Source organism: Podarcis muralis, chromosome 14 (genome assembly GCF_964188315.1).
Source record: "Podarcis muralis chromosome 14, rPodMur119.hap1.1, whole genome shotgun sequence".
Taxonomy (NCBI): Eukaryota; Metazoa; Chordata; class Lepidosauria; order Squamata; family Lacertidae; genus Podarcis; species Podarcis muralis.
Window position 1 is genome coordinate 21182265 of NC_135668.1, and position 21920 is coordinate 21204184.

A 21920-nucleotide genomic window follows, 5' to 3' on the forward strand; every position below is an offset into this window, starting at 1 on the left:
ATAGATTTTGTTGTGTGAAAAGGCCCCAGTGCCGTACACTAAGATAGATCACTGGTACATCCTGCTCAGCCTTAAGCATTCTGGGAAAGCACAGGGTCAGCCCTTCTGAGCTGAGCAGTTTCCTACTTTAGACCTCTGTTGAATCTCAGCATCCAGAACATTTGTTTCCTTTGCTTTCTTCTTCTTCTTCTTCTTCTTCTTCTTCTTCTTCTTCTTCTTCTCTCTGTGTGTAATTGCTGCATTAAAAGAAATAATTCTCTTTCCTTCTCCGCAAAGTGCAAACACACCGTATGTCCACAGTGGGGCCATAATGGCCTAATTCAATTATTGAGGGTCACGTTCCATGTACTGCTGTCTGATTTTCTTGTCAATCAATACAAACTTCATTTTAAAAAGCAAGCAAGTGTTGGGGGATATAGGGGGGTGGAGATGTTGTGGAAGGTTGAAGCCCAGCAGTTATGTAAGGTCTGCAGGACTTGTCTTTTGCTATTTGTAGCAAGATCCCACACACACCCACTGAAGTTATGTGGAACACCTGGAAACAAGACAGTCTTGCTGCAAATGGTAAACTGGAGACAAGTAAGAATCATAGATCCCACTGTACAGTGGTACCTTGGGTTACATACACTTCTGGTTACAGACTCCGCTAACCCAGAAATAGTACCTCAGGTTAAGAACTTTGCTTCAGGATGAGAACAGAAATTGTGATCCGGCAGCACGGCAGGAGGCCCCATTAGCTAAAGTGGTGTTTCAGGTTAAGAACAGTTTCAGGTTAAGAACGGACCTCCGGAACGAATTAAGTACTTAACCCAAGGTACCACTGTATTATTTTAATCAGAAGTAGGTCTTCTCTTGAAAATAAATTGGGTTTTTGATACTGGATGATCAAAAAGTCCTCCTGTAGTGTTGAGGCGACTGCAGATTGCTACAGAAGGGTTGCATGGGCCAGGGCATCAGGCAGCAAGGAGAGGCAGGAAGAAGAGGCAGCCATCAGATAAGATAACCCAACAAAAAGTATACCTAGCCTACAGCTGCATCTAACTAGGAGAAGGTAGCAGCCTAACTTGTACCATCCCTGAAGCAACAACTCACATATAACAGCTGTTGCGTCGAGGCACTGATCCTGTGTGGTGCAGGGTGTTGTTTTGCAAATGGATTTCCCAAGAGGAAAGCCACTTACGAATCAGCACCCTGCGATACTGAAACATTCATGCAACAGCTGTTTAATCCTGTAGAGTATAGGGCGCTCTTCACCAGTGGCTTCCCAGCAGAGGAGCCACTTGCAAAGGAGCACCCCACAGAATTCATCCCTCTGCTCTCAAATGGGAAGCAGGGAAGGCGACACAGCATCGCCTTCCCATGCTCCCTTGTGGCCACATGTTTCATTAGGTTTAGCTTTTTTAAAAAAATAACTAATTAAACTTTAGCTCCACTAATTCAGGACTGGTTCCAGGGGAGGTGGGTCCTCAGGCTGGCTCAGTGTGGATTGGCCTAATTGCCTCCCTCCTGGATCGGGGCCAAGGGGCAGATTGGGTGGAGGCTATGCGCTGCCCTGCAGGGAAGGTATAAAGCTGCCTTTTCTTGAGTCTGACCATGGATCTATCTGGCTCCAAACTGTCTCCTCTGACTGGTGCTCCGAAATTCCAGACAAAATCGCTTTCCCAACTTCAATTCCTGACATATTTTATTTTGGCTGAACATGCCAGACTTGAACTTGGGGCCTTCTCTGTGTGGAACATGTGCTCTGTACCACAAAGCACCATGACCTCCTCAGATGGAACACAGACCGCTTGGGGAGGTCCTTTATACCCACCTTTATCAACCTTGTTCTCCATCAGATGTTTTGGACCACGACTTCCATCAGCCCCAGTCAGCACAGCTGGCAGTCCGAAACATCTGATGGAGAACAAGGCTGGCAACTTCCTGCCCCATGGTAGAACAGCTCATTTTCCATTCCCGTTCTCTGCCTGAATACAGGCCCTGAATCAAGAGGAAGGTTCAGGCATCTTGGAATTGTTTCAGAACAAGGTTAGACCTCACCCCACATCCTCATATGGAAACCAGCTAAGTGCAAAGATCAATGTATTCACCGCTGAACATTTCCTGGAGAAACATTGCATCCTCCCTCATTTACTTGATTATCTTGAGGGTGAATCAATCAAAGGAATGGCAATGCATGTTGCACAGGCTACAACCCTGTGGGTGTCCATTAGAGGGCTATCTGCCCAGTGATAATGGAACTGCTGATTAACAAGCATGCAGCGCTGTGGCTTGGGCATTTATTTGTTTCAAGGAGAAGAACTGCTGCTTGATGACAGTCCAGCATTTAGCAGCTGGTTTGTTAGCATCCTGCTGTCCTGAATGCTTCACATAACTCACTCAGATGGTGCCGGCTTTGTTGGTCCATCCATCCATCTCCTGACTTTCTTGCAAAAGGCAACGGTCTGGGAATTTGGTTGAGAACTTGATCTAATTTGGGAGACAGAGAGAGAAAGTTTCCTTGCATTTGTTGCTGAGGCCTGGAACTGCTACAGCCACTGTGATGCTCTCCAGAAGTAGTGGGTGCACTGTTAAATTGTGGAACCTGCTCACACAGGAGGTATTGATGGCCGCCAACCTGGATGGCTGTAAAGGAGAAGTAGACAAATTCATGGAGGAGAAAGTTGCAGCCGTGATGGTGATGCTCTGCCTCCACAGTCCGAAGCAATAGTGCTTCTTCTAAATATACCAGTTGCTGGAATCCTCAGGAGGGGAGAATGCTCTTGTGTTCGCGCCTCACTTGCTGGTTTCCCACAGGCATCTGGTTGGCCACTGTGACAACAGGATGTTGGACAAGATGGGCCATTGGCCTGATTTAGCAGACTCTTCTTGTGCTTTTATGAACAACAGTTCCCATCAGCCTCTTCGAGAATGGCCAGTAGCTAGGGATGGTGGGAGATGTAGAACAAAGCATCTCAAGAGCTTCCCCATGGGCTGTTCCTGAAATAGTGGGTCTGTTGACCAGAGAAGGACAGAAATTTATCTTCAGGTATATTTATATGAGACCTATCCAGAGACTGCATTGTTTGCCAATCATATTATTAATTGAATGAATGAATGAATGAATGAATGAATGAATTAGCTGCCCTTCACTAGCAGGTCCCAAGGTAGGTTACAGCAATTTATAATTTAAAAATTCAGAATAAATCAGATTACAATCACACGTCTCAGGTGTCAAAGGCCAGGGTAAAAAGGCGCACCTTCAGCATTTGCCAAAAGCTGTACACTCCGTGTTATTTCCACAAATATATGTGTTTCATGCATACTTTGCCCTAGTATATGCATTTTTGTACACATTATTTGCATTGCAGAATTCAGATAAGTGCACATTTTGAAGGACGTCTATGTTTTGGTCCACATACTGTTTTGGAAAATCCAAATCGGGGAAGTTTGCCTTGAAATGTGAACTAAATCAACCCCCCCCCCCAACTCTCCATTCCCAAACTAATCTTCATGGATCAACTGGAAGGGGACTATGAGAGTGTGGAGTTTGTGAGAGTGTGGAGTACCCACACCCACCACTGACATGTGGACCCCAGGGGCTTGATGAAAAGTGATTGTTAATGCCCTCCCCTTGTAAAAATTCCCATAATGTCTGAACATAGCTGTTCTTTGGCTGTCTTCCTCTGTATTATTTGATATCCATTCCATCTTGGCTTTTGTAAACGTCTTGGCTAGACATGAAATTCTCTTGTATTCTCCCTGGACATTTATGCTGGGTGGCTCATATGTGTGGGTAAAGGAGTTCTCCCCTTCCGTGACCTCCTGCACACCCCTGGCTTGGGTCTAGTGAAAAGCGTGATGGATTGGCCTGACATCCTTGGCAGAGTTTCTTGGCCCTGTGATGAGAGGTCTCGGCACACTGTGGGAAGATATACTCCTTTTGCTCCTGCAGAAGAACATGTCAGGGTCGCAATGACCGACAGGAAGCTGCCAACTTGGCATTGCTGCAGTTCAGCTTATTGTGGGTCTTGATTAAGCCTCCCTCCTGGAAATGATTCTTCATCTCCCCACCTCCCCTCTTGCTCTAGTAAATGCTCCCCCTCCCTCACTTTTGTTCTGGGTCTTTACACAGGGCAGTGGTTGGGGGAGTGATGGAGATATTTAGGATCTATGTCCTTTCCAATCTATCAGACCGCAGCATTTAGCACTTTGGAATCATTCCATTCCATTAAAGTGTGCCAGAAAAAACAGACGTGTGATCCCAGCTAATAGAGGAATGTCTCGTATTTAACAGGGAAACAGCAGGGTTCTGATAGGTGGAGGAAAGGGCTCCTGTGGAAATTTTAATGATTCCAACATTAAAGATCCCATGATCATAATATGGAAATCTCAGAGGGGTGGGGGCGGAATTGGATTGACTTCTTTTTTTATTTGCTTTTCATCCCTATTCATTAATGGCCACCCCATAACCAAGGTCCTCAAGCAATGAAAGTGAGTGGTAAATTCACATTTGTCAAACAGAGGCTGCATACACACTGCATTTTACTCTAGAATCAATGGAGACTGAGTACTTGTTTGTTTGTTTTTTTCCTGTGTAGCCCATGCACAGTCTAGAGAAATCACATATTTTTTGCCTCTGAAAAATGCTTCTTCAGAAACAGGTTTCGTTCTGAAAATAAGAAGCTCAATGCAGGTTCATTCTGCATTATCATGCAGTGTGTCCATTTGAAAGCAGATGTGGGTGGTCCTGGCGATGGGGTGGGATGGAGTCCATACCTGTCCAGTGATGTTGTTGGTGGACTCTTATCACTTACCACTTAACCACTTACTTGTTCATTCAGCTGGGGCTTGTGCAGGGTGGAAAAGGTGTGGGTGACCTAAACAAGGGGAGGGTTTTGAAACATGTGTCAAGTAACCATGCCTACCCTCTTGGATCGCAGGATCTAGAATCAATCTAGATTGAAAGCAGCATATTGAGGATAAGCACGGGCAATTCCAGATTGAGGAAAAACTACCTATTTGTGCTGCAAATGAGTTAATGTGGACACAGAGTCTCTGGGGCTCATTCACACATGACTGCATCTCTCTGGCTGACTGCAGCATCAAATGATAACTGCATGTGTGAAATAAGCAGTTTTTGGTCCAAGAGCTCCAAGCAGACCTTCCATGGCACTTCAGACTTGGGTTTTGGAATAACAGTCAGACACACATTTACTGGAGATACATTTCAGTGGTCATATTGTCATAAGAATCCTGTGACAGTAGAATGGGTAGCACCACTTCATCAGCCATTAAGTGTGCATGTGTGCTGGGTTTTTAAAAACAGGTGGAAAAGTAGTAGCACAGCAAGAAACCAGATGGACTAGGACTCTCGTGTGCTTTTCTCTCTCCCACTGTTTGTTAGTTACAGGAAGTTATTACATTGGAGAGCATACCAAAATGGCACCCACCACCTACAATCTGAAGCAGTATGGTGGCTATGCTCTACCTCCACTGTCGGAGGCTGTATGCTTCTGAATGCCAGTGGCTGGTGATCATAAATGGGGAGACAGCTGCTGTTCTCAGGTCCTGCTTTCAGGCTTCCCATTGGCATCTGGTTGCTCACTGTGAGAATAGGATGCTGGACTAGATGGGCCATTGCTCTGATCCAGCAGGGACTTATTATATTCTCACAGTCTAATTAATCACACCAAAATTCTACCACCCAGATGAACAGCAGAGTTGAGAGACCCTTGGCAAATTAATGTCCTGTGGGTCTGTAATGCTGTGCTCCAGGAATGGTGTATGTGGGGTGTGTGTGTTTGTGACCTTGATGACAACCGCAACTGGAGGTAGCAGCTATTCCTACTTTTCTCTTTCCTGAAGTCCTTGAAGTAGACCTAACCTCTATGGCAATGAAGTGGTGCCATAACTGATAGCAGTCACAAAACATGGGAGATGCCATGTTTGGGGCACCCGTCTCCCAATGCCCTGTAAGTTGAGTTGGTGGCAGTGATTCACACTGCTTAACACCCTCCTCAAGGGATTTTACCTGGTTGTAATGTGTCTTGGAACTCACATAATACCACTTGCTTGTCTAGATGAAGGATAGAGGGGTGTGTGTGTAGAAACTAGCCTACTATTTTGGTTTGTTGTTGTTTTTAAACTAGGGTACCAGTGGCATGTGGGCCCCAGAAAGTGGTCCAGAAGAGAATATGGCCCTGGGGGTCAAAACAGTTCCCCACCCCTTCTCTATAAAGTGAGATGAAGTGCCTCTTCCTTTGCATTTAAGGATGGAGAGATGGAAATCCAGAAAGGAAAAGTGGGAGCAGGGGCAGAGAAGGCAGGGGAAGAGGTATTAGAACTGTTGAGAAGGTGAGCAGCTAGAGCCAAGGGGCATAGTGATCTCTCTGTGACAAGCAGCATCATTTCACCTGTCCTTCCAGTCTCCCCCCTCCAGCCACTGCTTTCCTGTTGTTTAGAATTTACTTCATGATGTGCAGACCAACCACAACCCAACCTCAGTCCTTTGTCTCCATCAGCAGTCGTCAAAGCCTTCCATATTCATGCTTCTCCTCTGTTTCATGATTGCCAAGAATGTCGTCTCCAGCAACTGGCAAAGAGGGAAAGGAACAAACCCTCTCCTTGCTCAACATGCTCAGACATTTTCATAATTTTCATTATGGTTTGGATAGCTTTGGGCCTTCAGGTATGGTGTGGACATTTCCTTCCATTTCCCACTTTTTGGGGAAAAAATCCTTTTTTTAAAAACAACAACACAATAATACAATGACAGCTTTGTTTTCAATGAAGTTTTGCAAAATCAAGGCCCAAACTAGTTGTATTGTTGTGAGGTCCATCCCCTTTTGGGTTATGCTTTTTTTAAGGTTATATGTGGCCATGTGGGAAGAGATATCAATTCAGAACAAAAATGCAGCATTCACTAAGGTTTCCTGAACCAAATCATCCTCAGTTTGAATCCTTACCCTTCTTTGGCCCTAATCTGAGTTAGCAACCCTACAGTTTCATGTACACCTTTTTAAAAGCACAGGAGATCTGGGAAAAGATACCCTTACCATCTTCTCTAGCTGTGACTCTTGGTAACATTTAGATTTCTGAGTGCCAGCTAAGTAGGCAGTGGGGGACATTCACTTATACCAAACTCCAGCCTATTGGTAACATTGCTGATCTCACATATGGTGAAAAATGATTTGAGCCAAGCAAGAGCCATCTTGGTTTCTGATCCATACGAAGCAAAACTGGGTAGCAGGATAAGAAGATTTGCGAGGAATCTGTAAGGGGAAGCGTAAGAGCATTTTCACACATGGTACTAGAATTGCCTTTGAGCCTCCTGCTTTCATTGTGCACATTTGCAAATGATCTTTAGTATAGGGTGTAGGGGGAAGTTTAAGATGTGAACACATTATTATCAATTTATGAAATGTAGAGACCATGTTTCGTTGCAAAGCAATCAAAGGACAATTTCCAGGGGCTTCTGACATATGCTGAATGAAAATAAAAGATCCTTGCTGCATTGGATGAAGGGTCAAATTACACATTATCCTTATTGCATACTGTGCAGCGACATAATCTGTTTTTCTGTAATAGATTAAAGGTGCAGGGAGATTGTTACTCTGATTACAGAGTGTAATTCCCCTTCACTTGAGAACCAATAAGATTATTTTTTTTAACTTAGTCCCATATCCACCCTTCGAGGGAGGTGTCTTTCTGAAGTATGTCCCAACACTTGAGATTCAGAGGTATACTGCCTTTGGATATAGAAGTTTGATTTGGCTGTCATGAGAAATAACCATTGGTCAACCCTCTAGATGATGTCTCTAATTCTTTTTGAAGCCTTCTAACCCATTGGCCATTACAGTGGTACCTCGGGTTACATACGCTTCAGGTTACATACGCTTCAGGTTACAGACTCTGCTAACACAGAAATAGTGCTTCAGGTTAAGAACTTTGCTTCAGGATAAGAACAGAAATTGGGCTCCGGCGGCGTGGCAGAAGCAGGAGGCCCCATTAACTAAAGTGGTGCTTCAGGTTAAGAACAGTTTCAGGTTAAGAACGGACCTCCAGAACGAATTAAGTACTTAACCCGAGGTACCACTATACTGTAGGCCATATTGTTATATATGCTTTGTGTGAACAAGCTCCTCCTTTTGTCTGCTCTGAACCTATTGACAAGCAACCCCAAAGCTCTACTGTTACAAGAGAGGGAGAAAAATGTCCTCTGCCAGAACTCTTTAAGCAATATAATTTTTAAATTTGTGTTACAGGTGCAGGAATTGTAAAAGGCCACCGAAGTCTCATGTGTGAAAATGCTCAAATAATAGTCAGGAAAAATTCTGCGGGTTATGATGTTGGCAGGGTATTGTTAGCCCATTAAAAAATGATTGACCAATGTTTGGGTAGATCTCTCCCAACAGTGAGGGTGATGCAGGATCATCTCAGCCCTCAATCCATCCTCCTAAGAGGTACAACCACCCCAATGCAAAGGCCAAATTATTTGCCACCAAATATGGATCAATAGGATCATAGGAAGCTGCTTCACACTGAGTCTGACCCACAGGTCCTTCAAACTCAGTACTGTCTGCTCTGACTGGCAATGGCTCTCCGGGGTTTCAAACAGGGGTCTCTCCAAGCCCTAACTGGAGATGCCTGGAACTGATCCTGGGAACTTCTGTATTACATGAATGCTCTACAACCCTTTCCCAATCAAGTTTGCCTGTTCATTCAGAAGTCAGCAGTGTCTGCCATAAGCATCAGAATTTTTTCTACCTAACTGGGTATGGGACCTTGGGCCTTCTAGATGTTGCTGAACTTCAGCTCCCATCAGTCCTGGTCATTGGCCATGCTTAATGGGAGTTGTAGATCAACAACATCTGGAGGGCTAACAGTTCCCCTCACCTGCCTTATCCCAAGCAGACTTTGGTGCAGGGAAAGATGGGACCACCCGACCCATTCTGGGATTACTTCCAACATTTCAAATAGGTTCAGACAGGTACATGAGCTTTATGTCAATCGAGAAAGGAATTTATAGCACGGAAGAGGGTAGTGGACCAAGTGAGACAGCCGCTGTTCTAGGGATCTAGCAGAAAGCCATGAAACATAAAATGTTGTTTGTTTAAACCTGGAGCTGCATTTTCAATTTAGATGTCCATTATAGGTGCTGTAAAAGTTAGTTAACTTTTACAGTCATTTTATATTGCTCTCCAATTACTGAAACATTCAGAATTCAGAAACCCATAACACTCTAGCAAAATTAAGAGCCAGTTTGCCAACAAAGAGAGTAATTTGCCAGTCAACAAACTATAGTGCGTAGGTGACCTCTAGGACATGACCTTCCCAATGTTGCTTGGTTACCTTTTCCATCATCCCTGACTATTGGCTGTGCTGCTTGGGGCTGATGGGAGCTGGAGTCCAGCAACATCTCCGTCCCAACATCTCCAGTTGACATAAACCAGAGACACCTGTAGATTGTTTAAGTGTGCACTTTATTAGAAAGTAGATGAAATTAGAGCTTATGATCTGAGAAAACAAAAGTTTCATAGCATACAGGTGAAACAAATGACAGGCACATATGTAGACTTCTTTACAAGGCTAGGCTTGGTCACATAAAGTAGCTCCGTTGTAAGCATGGTGGGGATATTTCCAGATAATTACCAATAGTGCAATACATATTGCTTATTTACATAGCAATTGTTCCCACTCAAAGTGTGGAAAAGATTACTCAAAAAGTCACCACATATTGCCGTGTTAAATTTTATGACTGCGGGCATGTTGAGAACCTGCCAGCAGTCCACATCAAGTCTACAGAAGGGGTGAATTAGATCGCTGTATGGACCCATCCTTAAGGATTTGGGGTCTCTCTGAGCGAATTGTCAGGTTGCCCTCTGAGAACACAATTCTGTACCCCCAACTGCCCAAATGCGATCACATAGATGATTGCTCTTGTAGGCCACCGTGGAGCAAAGGGAAGCAATGAAAGCTCAGGTGCATTCAGGTCATTTAATAAGAAATAAATTAAATTAACTAAGGAAGGTGGTGTTAAACAGAGATGTCCCACTGAATAAGTGTTGTGGTGCTGCTTACCCAAGGCTGGTTTCTGAGCCCAGTTGAAAGGTATCCCTTACCCCAACCCCTGGGAACAGGATGGTGTATATGTAAAAATAAATATGGCACCACCACTTTGCTGAAACTAAGCAGGTCTAGGATGAGTCCTTGCTCAGCTGGAAAACACCCAGGGAATCCTACACACGCCACCTTGAGTTCCATGTTGGAAGAAAGGCAGGTTTAAAGTGAAAGCGTGGCAGGAGGGTTGTATCCAATTATGTTTCACTCAGAGTAGACTGGTTGAAATTAATAGGAATGGTGAGCTTTGGTCCATTATAATGGGTCTGTCTTGAGTAAAATTTTGTTGGATGCAACCCAGAGAAATGGAATGTAAAGAAGGCAAGCCTCTTATCTCCCTCCTCTAATTCAGAATGTGCCCTCCTCAATGCAGCTTTTAATTTTAATCTGATAGGAGGGGGAAGGTAGCAGTTTACGAGACAACATGGATGTACCCCAACTGCAGCCAGGTGGCTACTTTTATTCCTTTTAGTTCTTTTGAAAACAATTACATGTATGTCACTATCTCTCTGTTCTTTTCTAGTTTGGATCTTTATTTTGTGGGATTGCTTTATTTTTTTCCCCTTTTTTCTTTTTTTTCTCTCTTCTCTGTGTTTTCTTTCCTCCCCCCTTTTGTCTCCCATTCCCCCTTTCCCTGCTTTAGGTTTCAGAGAAATTATGTTGAATCCAATAACCCTTCCTGGACATTCTAATCCTCTTAACCATCATGGCATTTATGTTGAGGATGTCAGTGTTTATTTCAGCAAAGGACGTCATGGCTTTTAAAAAACCACAAACAACGGTGCAAAGCAAAAACAAAGACAAAAACATATCAAATCAAAAACCTCCCTGAAAGGTTTCATTGTTCTGATGTCAAATTTGTTGACTGTGCCCTTTGATCGCTGTGGGACACAGTGGGAGACTGCGGTCTGTATATGGATCAAAGCCGCCGCCTTGTGGGACTGGACCTCAGTCTGCACCATGCTGAAAAAGACCAAGGGGTTATATACAGTATATTATTATTTTTCTGTCACCAGATCACAGGGTTATTCTTCTCCTCTGTTGGTCACTGTGTTCTTTCCCTCTGTTGGTCACGGTGTTTCCTGCAAGGCACAACAAGAGCAAAGCAGAGCAACGAAACAAAAACAAAAAGTTTCTTTTTTTTAAAGTAAAGAACCTTGAAGGCGTCATCCCAGCAGTTGCACTTTGCTTAAAAATAATTTTAAAAAAGAACGAAACCGACCAATTGAAGTCCAGCGACTTTAGCTGTGGCCCTTCCCACCTGGAATCCTTGTGACATCACAACATTCTGTTAAAGCCGCCTGCTAGATCAGTCACTCATGGCGGTGGCCAGGTCATGGGAGATGCCCCCGTGGAAGAGAAGATGGGGAGTACAGAAGATGCTTTAACAGAGTGAAGACCCTTGGTAAGAACAAAGCCAGCCCCCCTCCATCCCACTTCTGTCCCCACCCCACCCTCCGTCCACCTAGCCCCAAGCTGTTACACAGAAACGATGGGTTTTCTTGTGACGATGGAGAGGTTCTGCTACCCTACCTGGAGGAAAAGATACCAGTGGCTTTGGGTTTTGGTTTTGGTTTTTTTAAAAAAATACAAATGTCCTAGGAGGATCTTTCTGTTTGTGTGTGCGCGTGCGTTTTGTGTGTTAGAGCCTCTCTTCAGCTATCTCAGTGTTCCATTTTTTTGTACACCAGCCTCTTCCCTGCTGCTTGTATAATGGCTTTACCTGGGGGCGGGAGGTGTAGGGCAAGGCGGTGCTCTCCTGGACTTCACACCTGGATGGATGAGGAGTGGTGACCCCAGTCAGTGATACACCAATAGGGCAGAGAAAGAGAAGCGTGGAAGGCCACACAAGTGTATTTCCATCCCCAATCTGCAAACCGACCGTCTCTTTTGCCTTCCTGAACACCTCCTTCCACCACCATAACCTCCCATTTCTTTTTCACCGAGTTAGAGATGTATTATAATTCTGTCGTGCACACCAAATGGTTGGCTCAAGGCATACAAACTAAGCAAAGGGGGATCTGAGTCAAAATTTCATTGCTTATTCTCTGACATAAACACAAATATTGATTCTGGACTTGGATCAATATTAATATCTATACGTAGACACATTCCTTTCTTCTTATCATTTTAACTACATCCCCAAAACTTCTCATAATGGTGGGAGTGGAAGGGTAACCAATTCTTGAATACCACCCCAGGAGTTTATTTTTAATTTAATTTTTTTAAAAAACTCTATCTGGTAAGTATGTGTTCTGTGAAATGACCAATAGTAGATAGAGTTCTCTCCCCACCCCTTCAGATTCCAGGTTGAACATGCTTTGAAGAAAATTTACCGTACTTATGCAAATCTGTTAAACACAGGCAGGCCTTCTGTTAAACAATTTGCAGGATTCTAGCAGGTGGTAGAGGGTCATGAGGTCTCTTATCAGCCCATGAGCGATGGAGACATCAATTTTCTCAAATGCTCTCCATATTATGTAGTTTCCAAAATTGCTCATTCTGGTTGGTAACTTCATAGGCAGAGGGGGGAGAGAGAGAATTTTGAAGCTTGAGGTACCAGAGCTGAGGACATTCCACTAGTGTTGCCCTTTCATGCATCTGCTGGGATGTTCTCTTCAAATTTCTCCTCAGGATACTTCTCGAAAGCCATGCATCGCTTTATTCTGTCTTTTGCCAGTTTGCGCAGATAACCGAGTGAACTGGAGCCCAAATATAAACCTAGCAGTTTTAATGAAATGACAGTGTAGACACACACGTTTGCCTCCTTTTCAAGACTGGAGGAGTGGATTTGGTTGGAATTAAATAAGAAACAAAGCAACCAAAATGTTAACCAAAGCATAATTCTGAGAGGCTCTTTGTCAAAGCAGAGAATGCTGGGAAACAATGTGGGCCTAATCTCCAGTTTGGGTTACATTCACAGGACCATTTGTCTTGCTTGTTGTTGTTTCTCAACCCAGATCTGAGGCTAACTCAGCGTGTCCTGGTGTCGATATTACAAATTTTCAGGAACACCATTACATTTTCCCTCACTGTGATCAACTTAAGGCATGTCCACACTCCCATTTGTCCCATGATTCCTAGTCACGAGTCTGAGAGGTTCTTCTTCTGTCCTACCACTTTCCTTGGGAAAACCCACCAGTGCAAATGTGGGTTTGGTTTTCTGTGAATTGACGTTTGTCTCAGCTGGGTTTCCCCAGGGAAAGTGGCAGAACAAAAGAAAAGAAAAGAAAAGAAAAGAAAAGAAAAGAAAAGAAAAGAAAAGAAAGAACCTCTCAAACCTGTAACTAGAGATCATGAGACAAATGGAAGTGTGGCTGATCGTTGCTTCTCATGCTTCTGAGATCTATTGTACACTGAATTAAAACTGGAAGCACACTTTCGTCTTTTTCCAGATAAGAAATATTTTTGTTGAAAGTGTGGAAAGGGAGCAGCTAAACACCTGCAGAGGAAACCACTCCTACTTTGTGTGGGTCACTGTTTGGGGTGGTAGGCTGAGAACAGTGACTCGCACAGGGAGCCAACAGGAAATTATGGCTGCTGTGTGTCTGCATCAGCAGCAGTTGATTTTTTCCAATCACACCCATAGCAGAAACTTGGCCAAATTTGAACACCCCCAGCAGAAGCTTGATTGCTCTGACCTTGCCTTCTCCCAAGGTGTGATGCAGAGAGTCAACGGATGTCCTACTCCATGGGTGGATCTGCTGAACTCACACTAGTCTTGAACGGTCGGGTTTATTTCTTTTGACACAGTTCTCACCGCGTAGTTTTGGAAGGACTGACTTAAGCAGTGGAAAAGTCTCTGGTAGTTCCTTAATGCTGAAAAGTGGGGCAGGGTGGGTAGGAGATCCAGGCCTTGGGCACTTGCAATTGGTGGCTTTACGTCGCAAGTTTTAAGGGAAAAGTTGTTCCTGATTTTAATTATTGTAAATCATTACCTCATTTCCCACCAACGAGACTCCTCCACCCCTGATCATTTCTCTTCTCTTATACCATGTCTGTCATCTTGTGCTATGAAAATGGGAACATCCCCTTTCACAGAGACTCTAGGGGTCTTTGATGTCTAGTTTCTTAATAAACACTTTATTTTCTAATTAAACTGCTGCACGGAGTCTTTCCTTTTGAAAGCAAAACAAATCAATAAAATTCCCAATGACGTGTCTTTTCTCATCATTGCTACAGAAGCCAAATGGCATGTGCTGTAGCGAGAAATGAAATTATTTGTCATGTGGCGGATGCTATTTGACCTTTGAGCTGGTCCACACAGACATGTATGCACCACTTAATAACTTGACACTTGCTGGCTAGCAGTTGAATGTGTGAACTGAGTCCACTGAAAGGCACTGCATTGTGAGGAGATACTGTTGTCAAGCAGAGTGAAATAGAGCTGTAATTAATCACCAGTGGGCTAAGATTGTGCTGGTAAAGTAATAAAGCTAATTTATGCAGATAAAACAAGCTAATTCATTAAGGTAGTTTACAAAGATTCAAATCAGTGCAGTTGTTGAGTCTTCCAGAGGGTTTCTTAGCTGGCCAGGCAAAGGGGCCCCTCTGGAGTTCTTCTTGGCTCTTATAATGTCTTCCAGAATGATGAATGAATGGAAAGTTTTATTTGCCCAGCCTTGGATCCTCAGCTATTGTTGTACTACAACTATCAGTAACCATTGACCATGCTAGCTAGGGATGATTGAAGTTGTAGACCAACAGCACCTGATGACTCAAGGTTGGGGACAGCTAATCTATGCCATCTCACTGAGGAGGAACGGTCACTAACCACTGAGCCAATTCTCCTGTTCTAGGGACATCAACCAGCCAATCACACTTAGAAGTAAAATTTCATAAAACTTTTTCCAAGTTGTGGTAGGTTCAAATTGTAGCATTGTGATAATGTGGTGAAAATGTTATGGGGGTCAATTGTACCAAGATTGTGACGATTTATGGTCCTGCACAGCTACAGTAAGTGCATCTCTGAGATGGATTCTTTTCCGTAAGATGGTTCCTTTCACATAATGGTGAAAACTTGATTCAGGCATTCTAGTAAGCAGGATGATGATGAGTAGCAATACCAAAGTTTCATGTAAATAATTGCTGATGAGTTTTCACATGTGCAAGTCATTGCAACTCTTCCATCAGCCAGCAATGAACATGTGTGTGTAAGCCGTCTTTGAACCCTTCTTCTTCCTCTTCTTTTTTCCAGAGTGGCTTAGGGATGCCAACAGTAGAGAGATTATGTGGACTAGAGATGCATGATTTTTTAAATAAATAAAAAAAAAACAATATCAGCTGCATTTATATGGACAACTGGTACCTTTCTTACCATAAGGAGAAATTAATGGATCTGCAGAATATTGATAGTTCCAACTTATTTTAAAAAATAGTTATGTATTTTATTCTGAGGCAGCAGAACAACAGATGAACTGAACAAAAGAGGAGCCCTAACCCCACATAGTAGCTGTGAATTTCTTCTTAAGTGAAATCTGGTAATGATCATTGGATGTGTGAGGCCTTCCTTGAGAAAGATCCATTGCTTGTACCAAAATCATTGTTTGGCTTCCTTCAAAACCCCTCTAACAATTTTGACTGTAGGGGAACAATCACATTAACTTCATGTGTTGCTTTGGACAACTATTTGGAGCCAACTCAAGCCAGTCGCATAATCACAGGTCAGCAGTTGGCTGAAGAAGCTATCTGTAGAGGTGAAAGATGGTTTCAAGAAGCAACTTTTAAGGGCAAATGAGGACATGTCCTTTTAAAGTGGCGGAGGAATTTGAAGTTTCCTTCTTTAGTTGGTTGGCCTTATCTAGCCAGAACTCTCAAGCTGTCTTCAGCTCTGTATATTCTTGTTACTTAAGGGGTCTGAGATGTTTCTGTTGATTATTTCATTTTTCCTTGTGGCCTTGCTAGAGTTTTAAAATGTCCCTAGAAGGTTCTGTCAGAATGGAGGACAGTAGCCTTCAACTGTGATGTGTAGATGGAAAGTCGCTCATAGATAAAGTTAAACTCATGTCACCCAGAGACTACCCCCTTTTGTCTCTCTAGAGTGGAGAAGGATATTGAGATGCCTCAGGGATGATATGAAAGGCCCCTCTTGTCTGTGTGTCATACCAAGCTGGAAAGAACTTTTTCAGTGGCTACGTGAGCCATCAGATACAAAATCTACTTTTTACTGCTGCCAATCTACCACTGTCTCTGAGGGTTCATGAGAACTTCAGGGAAAATCCAAGATGGGGAATTGTTTGAACTGACATCAGAAGATGTTGCAACAGCAGTTTCACCACAGCTATCATGGAAGCAGGAGAAATATAGGAAGTTTTGATGGTCTCACACTAGTCCCTAATGAGTAAAAAATAAAGACATTACTTTTGATGGTCTTTTTTTGGTATCCAAAGCTGGCTTTCAGACATTATATAGATACATCCCACTGGCACCTGGAAAAGGTTTTCTTCACCCTTTTCTCCCTTCTATTCACATCTACTTAGGGTATCTTTTGTGACTGATGAGTAGATGCAGTGAACAGTAGAGTAACTATGGATTTCTGTGTCCGGGGAAGGCTCCAAGGGAAGCCCCACCACCACATCTATAAGGAAATTTGGCACTGGGGTAAGTTGGGAATGGCTAAGGAAAGGACCTTAAAGATTACTGCTGCTGAAATTCCGTGTTCCCACTGCTCAAATAGACTGCTCCTACTTGGAAACTTAGGTCTGTCTCTGTTTTCAAAGGCTTGAGTATGCTACACTCTACTACACTCTAGAGGTGTTCACACATTACTTTCATCAAATGTACAATCACTGGACCTGTGTCCACACTAATTGAGCTCTACACACATGCAGTTATTCACATGAAATGCTCAGCAGATGTAGAGTCTGTATAGACAACCGTTGAGCTGTGCAAGTAAACAAGTGTACACTCCTTCGCACAAACACTTTTACATATGTAGAGACAGCTTGTGCCTGTGCTTTCTACTATGCTTCAACATCTGAAGCAGTCTTATACCAGGCTGTCCATCTACTGTATTTCAGTATTGCCTGTTGTAACTGACAGTGAGTCTTCAGGTTCATAGCCAAGGATTTCAGGGGTGTGGAGTCTTTTTGGCTCCAGGGGGCCAAATCTGCATCTAGCCTCACCTCATGAGGCATCTTTGACAGGTGAGTGGGACAACCTGATTATCCTTCACAAGACATTCCTATGACATCACATGATTGAGAAGAGGGTTGTCTCACCCACCCCTCAAAATCCACCATGCAAGTTTCCCAAGTGCCTGACAGCCAGCTTGTGAACTGTAATACAAGGGTTGTTGTCAACCATATGTGTATGGGTGGCAAACCATTTATTTCTCCCCTCCCCTCCCCTCAGGTGATGAGGAGGGGAGAAAGAAGCCTGCATTTTGCAGGCATCAACTGCAAGTCCCTTAACTGCCTATCAGCTGATGTCACTCAGGTCAAATTGAACTCCTTGGTTGAACAAGACTGGCCTGCAGGTTGGAGATTCCTCCACCCCTGGGCTACCAGATCTTTTAAACTGCAGACTGAATGTAGGATTTCCTGCATGCTTTGGCCTCTCCTCACTCCAGTGAGTCACCAATGAAAAGCTGGAATGTTGCCACTCTGTCTGGTCTGCTTAACTTATTGAGCCTCTGAACAAGCTAGCAAATGACTTATCATCCACTGCAAAAATAAAAATGCTGAAAAATGCTCTTTTCCAAAGAAAACACTGCAGAAGTGAACAGTCAATATGTATTGCATTATCTTTGATCCTTGTTTTGTTCTCTGCCAACCTCTCCCACCTCTTCCCAGCTGAGGTTGTAGCAGGGTAAGTGCTGGTTATTGCCCCACCCTTCCTACACTAGGCCTGTGTAGCACACGTTGATTTACGATTTTACATCAACATGGGATTGGAAGTATCAGGTGGGATGTCAAAAGTGGGTGATGGTGTAGGAGTGAGGAGGGTGGGAGAAGGAGACATACAGGCAGCAAAAGCAACTCTGTTACCTTAGTAGCCTTTCCCCATTTGCAAGGCTCATTCACCACCCTAATACCCTACTGCTTCTTCAGTGCATGTTTAGGACTTCTTTCTACTTTACTCTGTGATTTCAACCAATCAGGGAACACATAGTGAACCTGATGATGGCATGGAGCCACATGGCCAATTGTGTTTGTCTCATGGGACAATGTCATTGACAGCAAATGAAACCATCTCAGAGGAGGAAACACCTCTTTGTTCTCCAGATCATTGAGCTGATGCTTTCTGTCTTGCTGTTTCTGCAGGCTACAATGGTGATGGGAACTGTCAGTGTGTTTTGGTGCAAGTCTCTCAAGCCAATCTAGTTCTAATGGGAGATAATTATGCATGACTAGTTCGGGAAGAATGTGTATGGGTAGGCACATCTGAAGTGTTCCTGAACATGCATCCCACTGACAGTAATGAAGTGTGGATGTCTGGCATCAAAATGAACATCCCTGTACGCAAAATAAACCAACTTGCATGGCAGGATCAGGGCAAGGGGAACTGTTTATTCTGATGCCTTGGCAACAGGGGCGCATCCCCTCTTTTCCCAAACTCCTCCTTCTCCTCCCTGCACCCTGCTAACAGTTTAACACCCTTCTGTAGAATGGTGTCAACGTTGCAAAGAAATGTGATGCATGTTTTGTGGGAAGCAGGTGAAAAATGCTTACGGTCCCCCCCCCCCACCTCCCCTGCTTGCGCACAGATCTAATTATATCGTTGCTATAATTATTATAAGACATCAGAAAGAAAGAGAATATCCCCAACTAATACAGTACTCTTCAATTGTTTGTTTTCCAGTGTATATGGATAGTTTATACTGAAGTTATACTGAAGTTGTTTTTCACAAATTCTCCAAAGGCACACCCTCAAACCTGCTCTGGGGAAATACAAAAGGATGTACCTGCCTTCTCCTTCCTCCCTTGGCCCCAGTGTCCACTGGGACTTCCATCTTTGCCCTTTTGAATCCAGGAATCCGGGAAGATCAAAGTTCCCAAGAAGGCTTGTACATCCTTAGAGAAACATAAGCCCCCAGAGCTCTGGCAATGTCAACAGAGCATCTTCCTCTCATTTCGATCTGAACTTTTGGTGCAGTCCGCAGGTGCTTCAGGTTAAACTCAGGTATTAGAAAGGGATAAAAAGTAGTTCATATGGTGGTAAAGTGCTAAGCAGAGGCTCAAAGGAGTGGAGGAAAAGTGTGTGAAAGACAAATTGATGGATGGAGGGCAGCGCCCCTTTTTATGAGTTGTTTGTTTGTTTACTAGTTTGCACATTCCCAGCTCTGGCTTGTGTAATCAGTAGAGATGCCCTCCTTCCCTTGTTATTTGCCAACCCTCCAAGGTCTCAATCAATCAGCATAAAAGTTTAACAAGTTGCAAGAGTAATGACCAGAGATTCTCTGAAGGGGAAATTTATCTACTAGGGGTTAGCTTGAGAGCATTACTAATGGAAAGAGTCTGTTTGTTTATGGCGGGGGGAGGGTAGTGAGGTAGCGGGAATGTATAATAACCCTATTCATACATTTACTTGTTTGTAGGGTGTTCATGTTTAGCAGCAGGAGTAGAGAATACTACTTCTGGCTGTGCCCCGATGGAGCACAAAAACAGGATATCTGATAATGCTGATGTCCTGCTCCCATGGAACCCATATGTATGAGCAGCTACTTCCTTAGTGTTCCCTTTTCTGATCTTCATACAGAACCTTGGGAAGAGAGCAGAAGGCCTAGTGACAGGGACACACGACATCGGGGTGGGTTGGATGCATAGCCCTGCTCCTGCGTGTGATCCTTGCACACAGTTAAGAGCACATTAAGAGCTCAGCTGAATCAGGCCAATGGCCCATCTAGTCCAGCATCCTGTTTTCACAGTGGCCACCCAGATGCCCATGAGAAACAGGACCTGGGTGCAACAGAACTCTCCCCTCCTTTGTTTTCCAGCAACTGGTAATTCAGAAGCATTACTGCCTCTGACAATGGAAGCAGAGCATAGCCATCATGACCAGCACCACTGATAACCTTCTCCTAGATGAATTTGTCCAATTGATGGTCATCACTGCCTCTGGGGGGAGGGAGTTCCGTAGATCACGCACTGCATGAAGAAGTACTTTCCTTTAGTGGTCCTGAATCTTGCAACATTCAGCTCTTTGAATGGCCATGAGCTCTTGTACTGTGTGTGTGTGTGTGTGTGTGTGTGTGTGTGAGAGAGAGAGAGAGAGAGAGAGAGAGAGAGAGAGAACGAACATTTCTCTGTCTACTTTCTCTATGCCATGCACAATTTTACTTGTATTTTCTCTAAATCAAAAATCCCAGATGTTGCTACCTTTCCTCATAGCTGAGACACTGCATCCTCTTGATTGTTTTGGTTTCCCTTTTCTGAATCTTTTTCCAACTCTGCAAGAACTTTTTTTGAGGTTAGTTGACTAGAATGGTACACAGTATTCTAAAACTATTCCAGATAAGTATGTGAACAAGTCTAAATTATATATGGACCATTTTCTTTTTCCTTCTAAGGAGCATTTCAAACATGTGCCTGCCCAACCCAGGTGTGAAGTGGTGATGCTTGAGGAATCCAATCCTTGCAAAACCTGATACAAATTGGCCTGATGTACCCAGAACAATGGCCTGACTCATGAGGCTTCCTCTTATGCCACCTCACTGTCTCCAAAGTGTTTTGGGGATCACAAAGTCAACAAAATGCAGGGGTTAAAAGCTTTTCCTAGACAGTGCATCCTTTTAATGCTCCTGCACCCACCCACACAGAAACACTCCCCATCTATGGAAGAACAGTGGAATCAGGCCAGAGTGTGAAGCTAGGTGAAACCTCATTGGCCCCTTTGCTCCACCTGACAACTTCTGAACCTCCTTCTCATCACCAGCAGTGGGCAGGCCAGCAGGTCTCTCTTCTGTCATGCTTCCCCAGAGGAAGCTAAGGTCACCACTTCAAAGGCATAGTAAGGTCAGGTGGTACCCGGTGCAGAATTTTTTTGTCACCCCCCCCCCCATTGACTTCTTGTGGTAGGCTTGGGAGTCATAGGCAGGCGGTGTGCCGAATGTCACTCCCCGGTGTGCCACCTGCCTGCAACTACCAAGCCTACCCCGAGCTGTCAAAATGAAGGGAAAGTGGTGCAGCTCCCCCCGATGGCTCGGGGTAGGCTTGGGAATCACTGGCGTGCGGCATGCCAAATGTCACCCCTCTCAGCAATGACACCCAGGGCGGTCCACCCCCCCTTCCTACGGCTCTACACCACTTCAAGACCCATAGTTTTGTACAGATCAGTGTCAACCCTAAGTACAGTCAGTGGTGAGACGCGGGGTAGTGGTGGTTTGTTGCTGTTGTTTTCCCCCTCCTGCCATGTTCCAGAACATTGAGTCCAACCTAAATAAGTGTTGACGGAACTGTTGTTAAATCAGCTTAGAGACCCGCAGGCAGCCTCAGGCTTGTAAATGCACAATTTGTGAGCCTTATTTTCATGTGACTTTACAATAATTCATGTCTTCCCAAGTCATTATTTTAATATTTAACTAACTAGTAGCATTACCTTATGGCTGTCAACCCTGCATTACTTAAACACTGGAAATAATGGATGGCAAAGAGGGAATTATAAATCCACAAATGACAACCGGCAAACAATGAATTCAGCAGGCGAGGAAATGAAGGATCTATTTGCAAAATTCCAAAGTCGACTTAGCATCCTGTTTGAATTTGGGATAAGCAATAACTGCAGCGTTTGTTTTGAGAATTATTTTTTGGATTGAATATAGATGACAGGAACGAGCCACAGACCATACAGGGTATGAGTCCAAAACTTGGTCAGGTGAG

General features: G+C 43.9%; 1 protein-coding gene across 4 annotated transcripts in view; it reads left to right on the forward strand.

The window, feature by feature from the left end:
- Nucleotides 1-21920, forward strand: part of NTRK3 (neurotrophic receptor tyrosine kinase 3) — a 429804-nt gene that overhangs the window by 281075 nt on the left and 126809 nt on the right. Inside the window, exon 13 of one of the 4 annotated variants that reach the window (XM_028705836.2) lies at nt 10745-13484. The exons of the other annotated variants lie outside the window; for them this stretch is intronic. Within the exon in view, the coding sequence (XP_028561669.2) occupies nt 10745-10866 (122 nt within the window). The 3' untranslated portion in view covers nt 10867-13484. Of the gene's footprint in view, nt 1-10744; nt 13485-21920 lie in introns of those variants that run through there. 4 annotated transcript variants of the gene reach the window in all.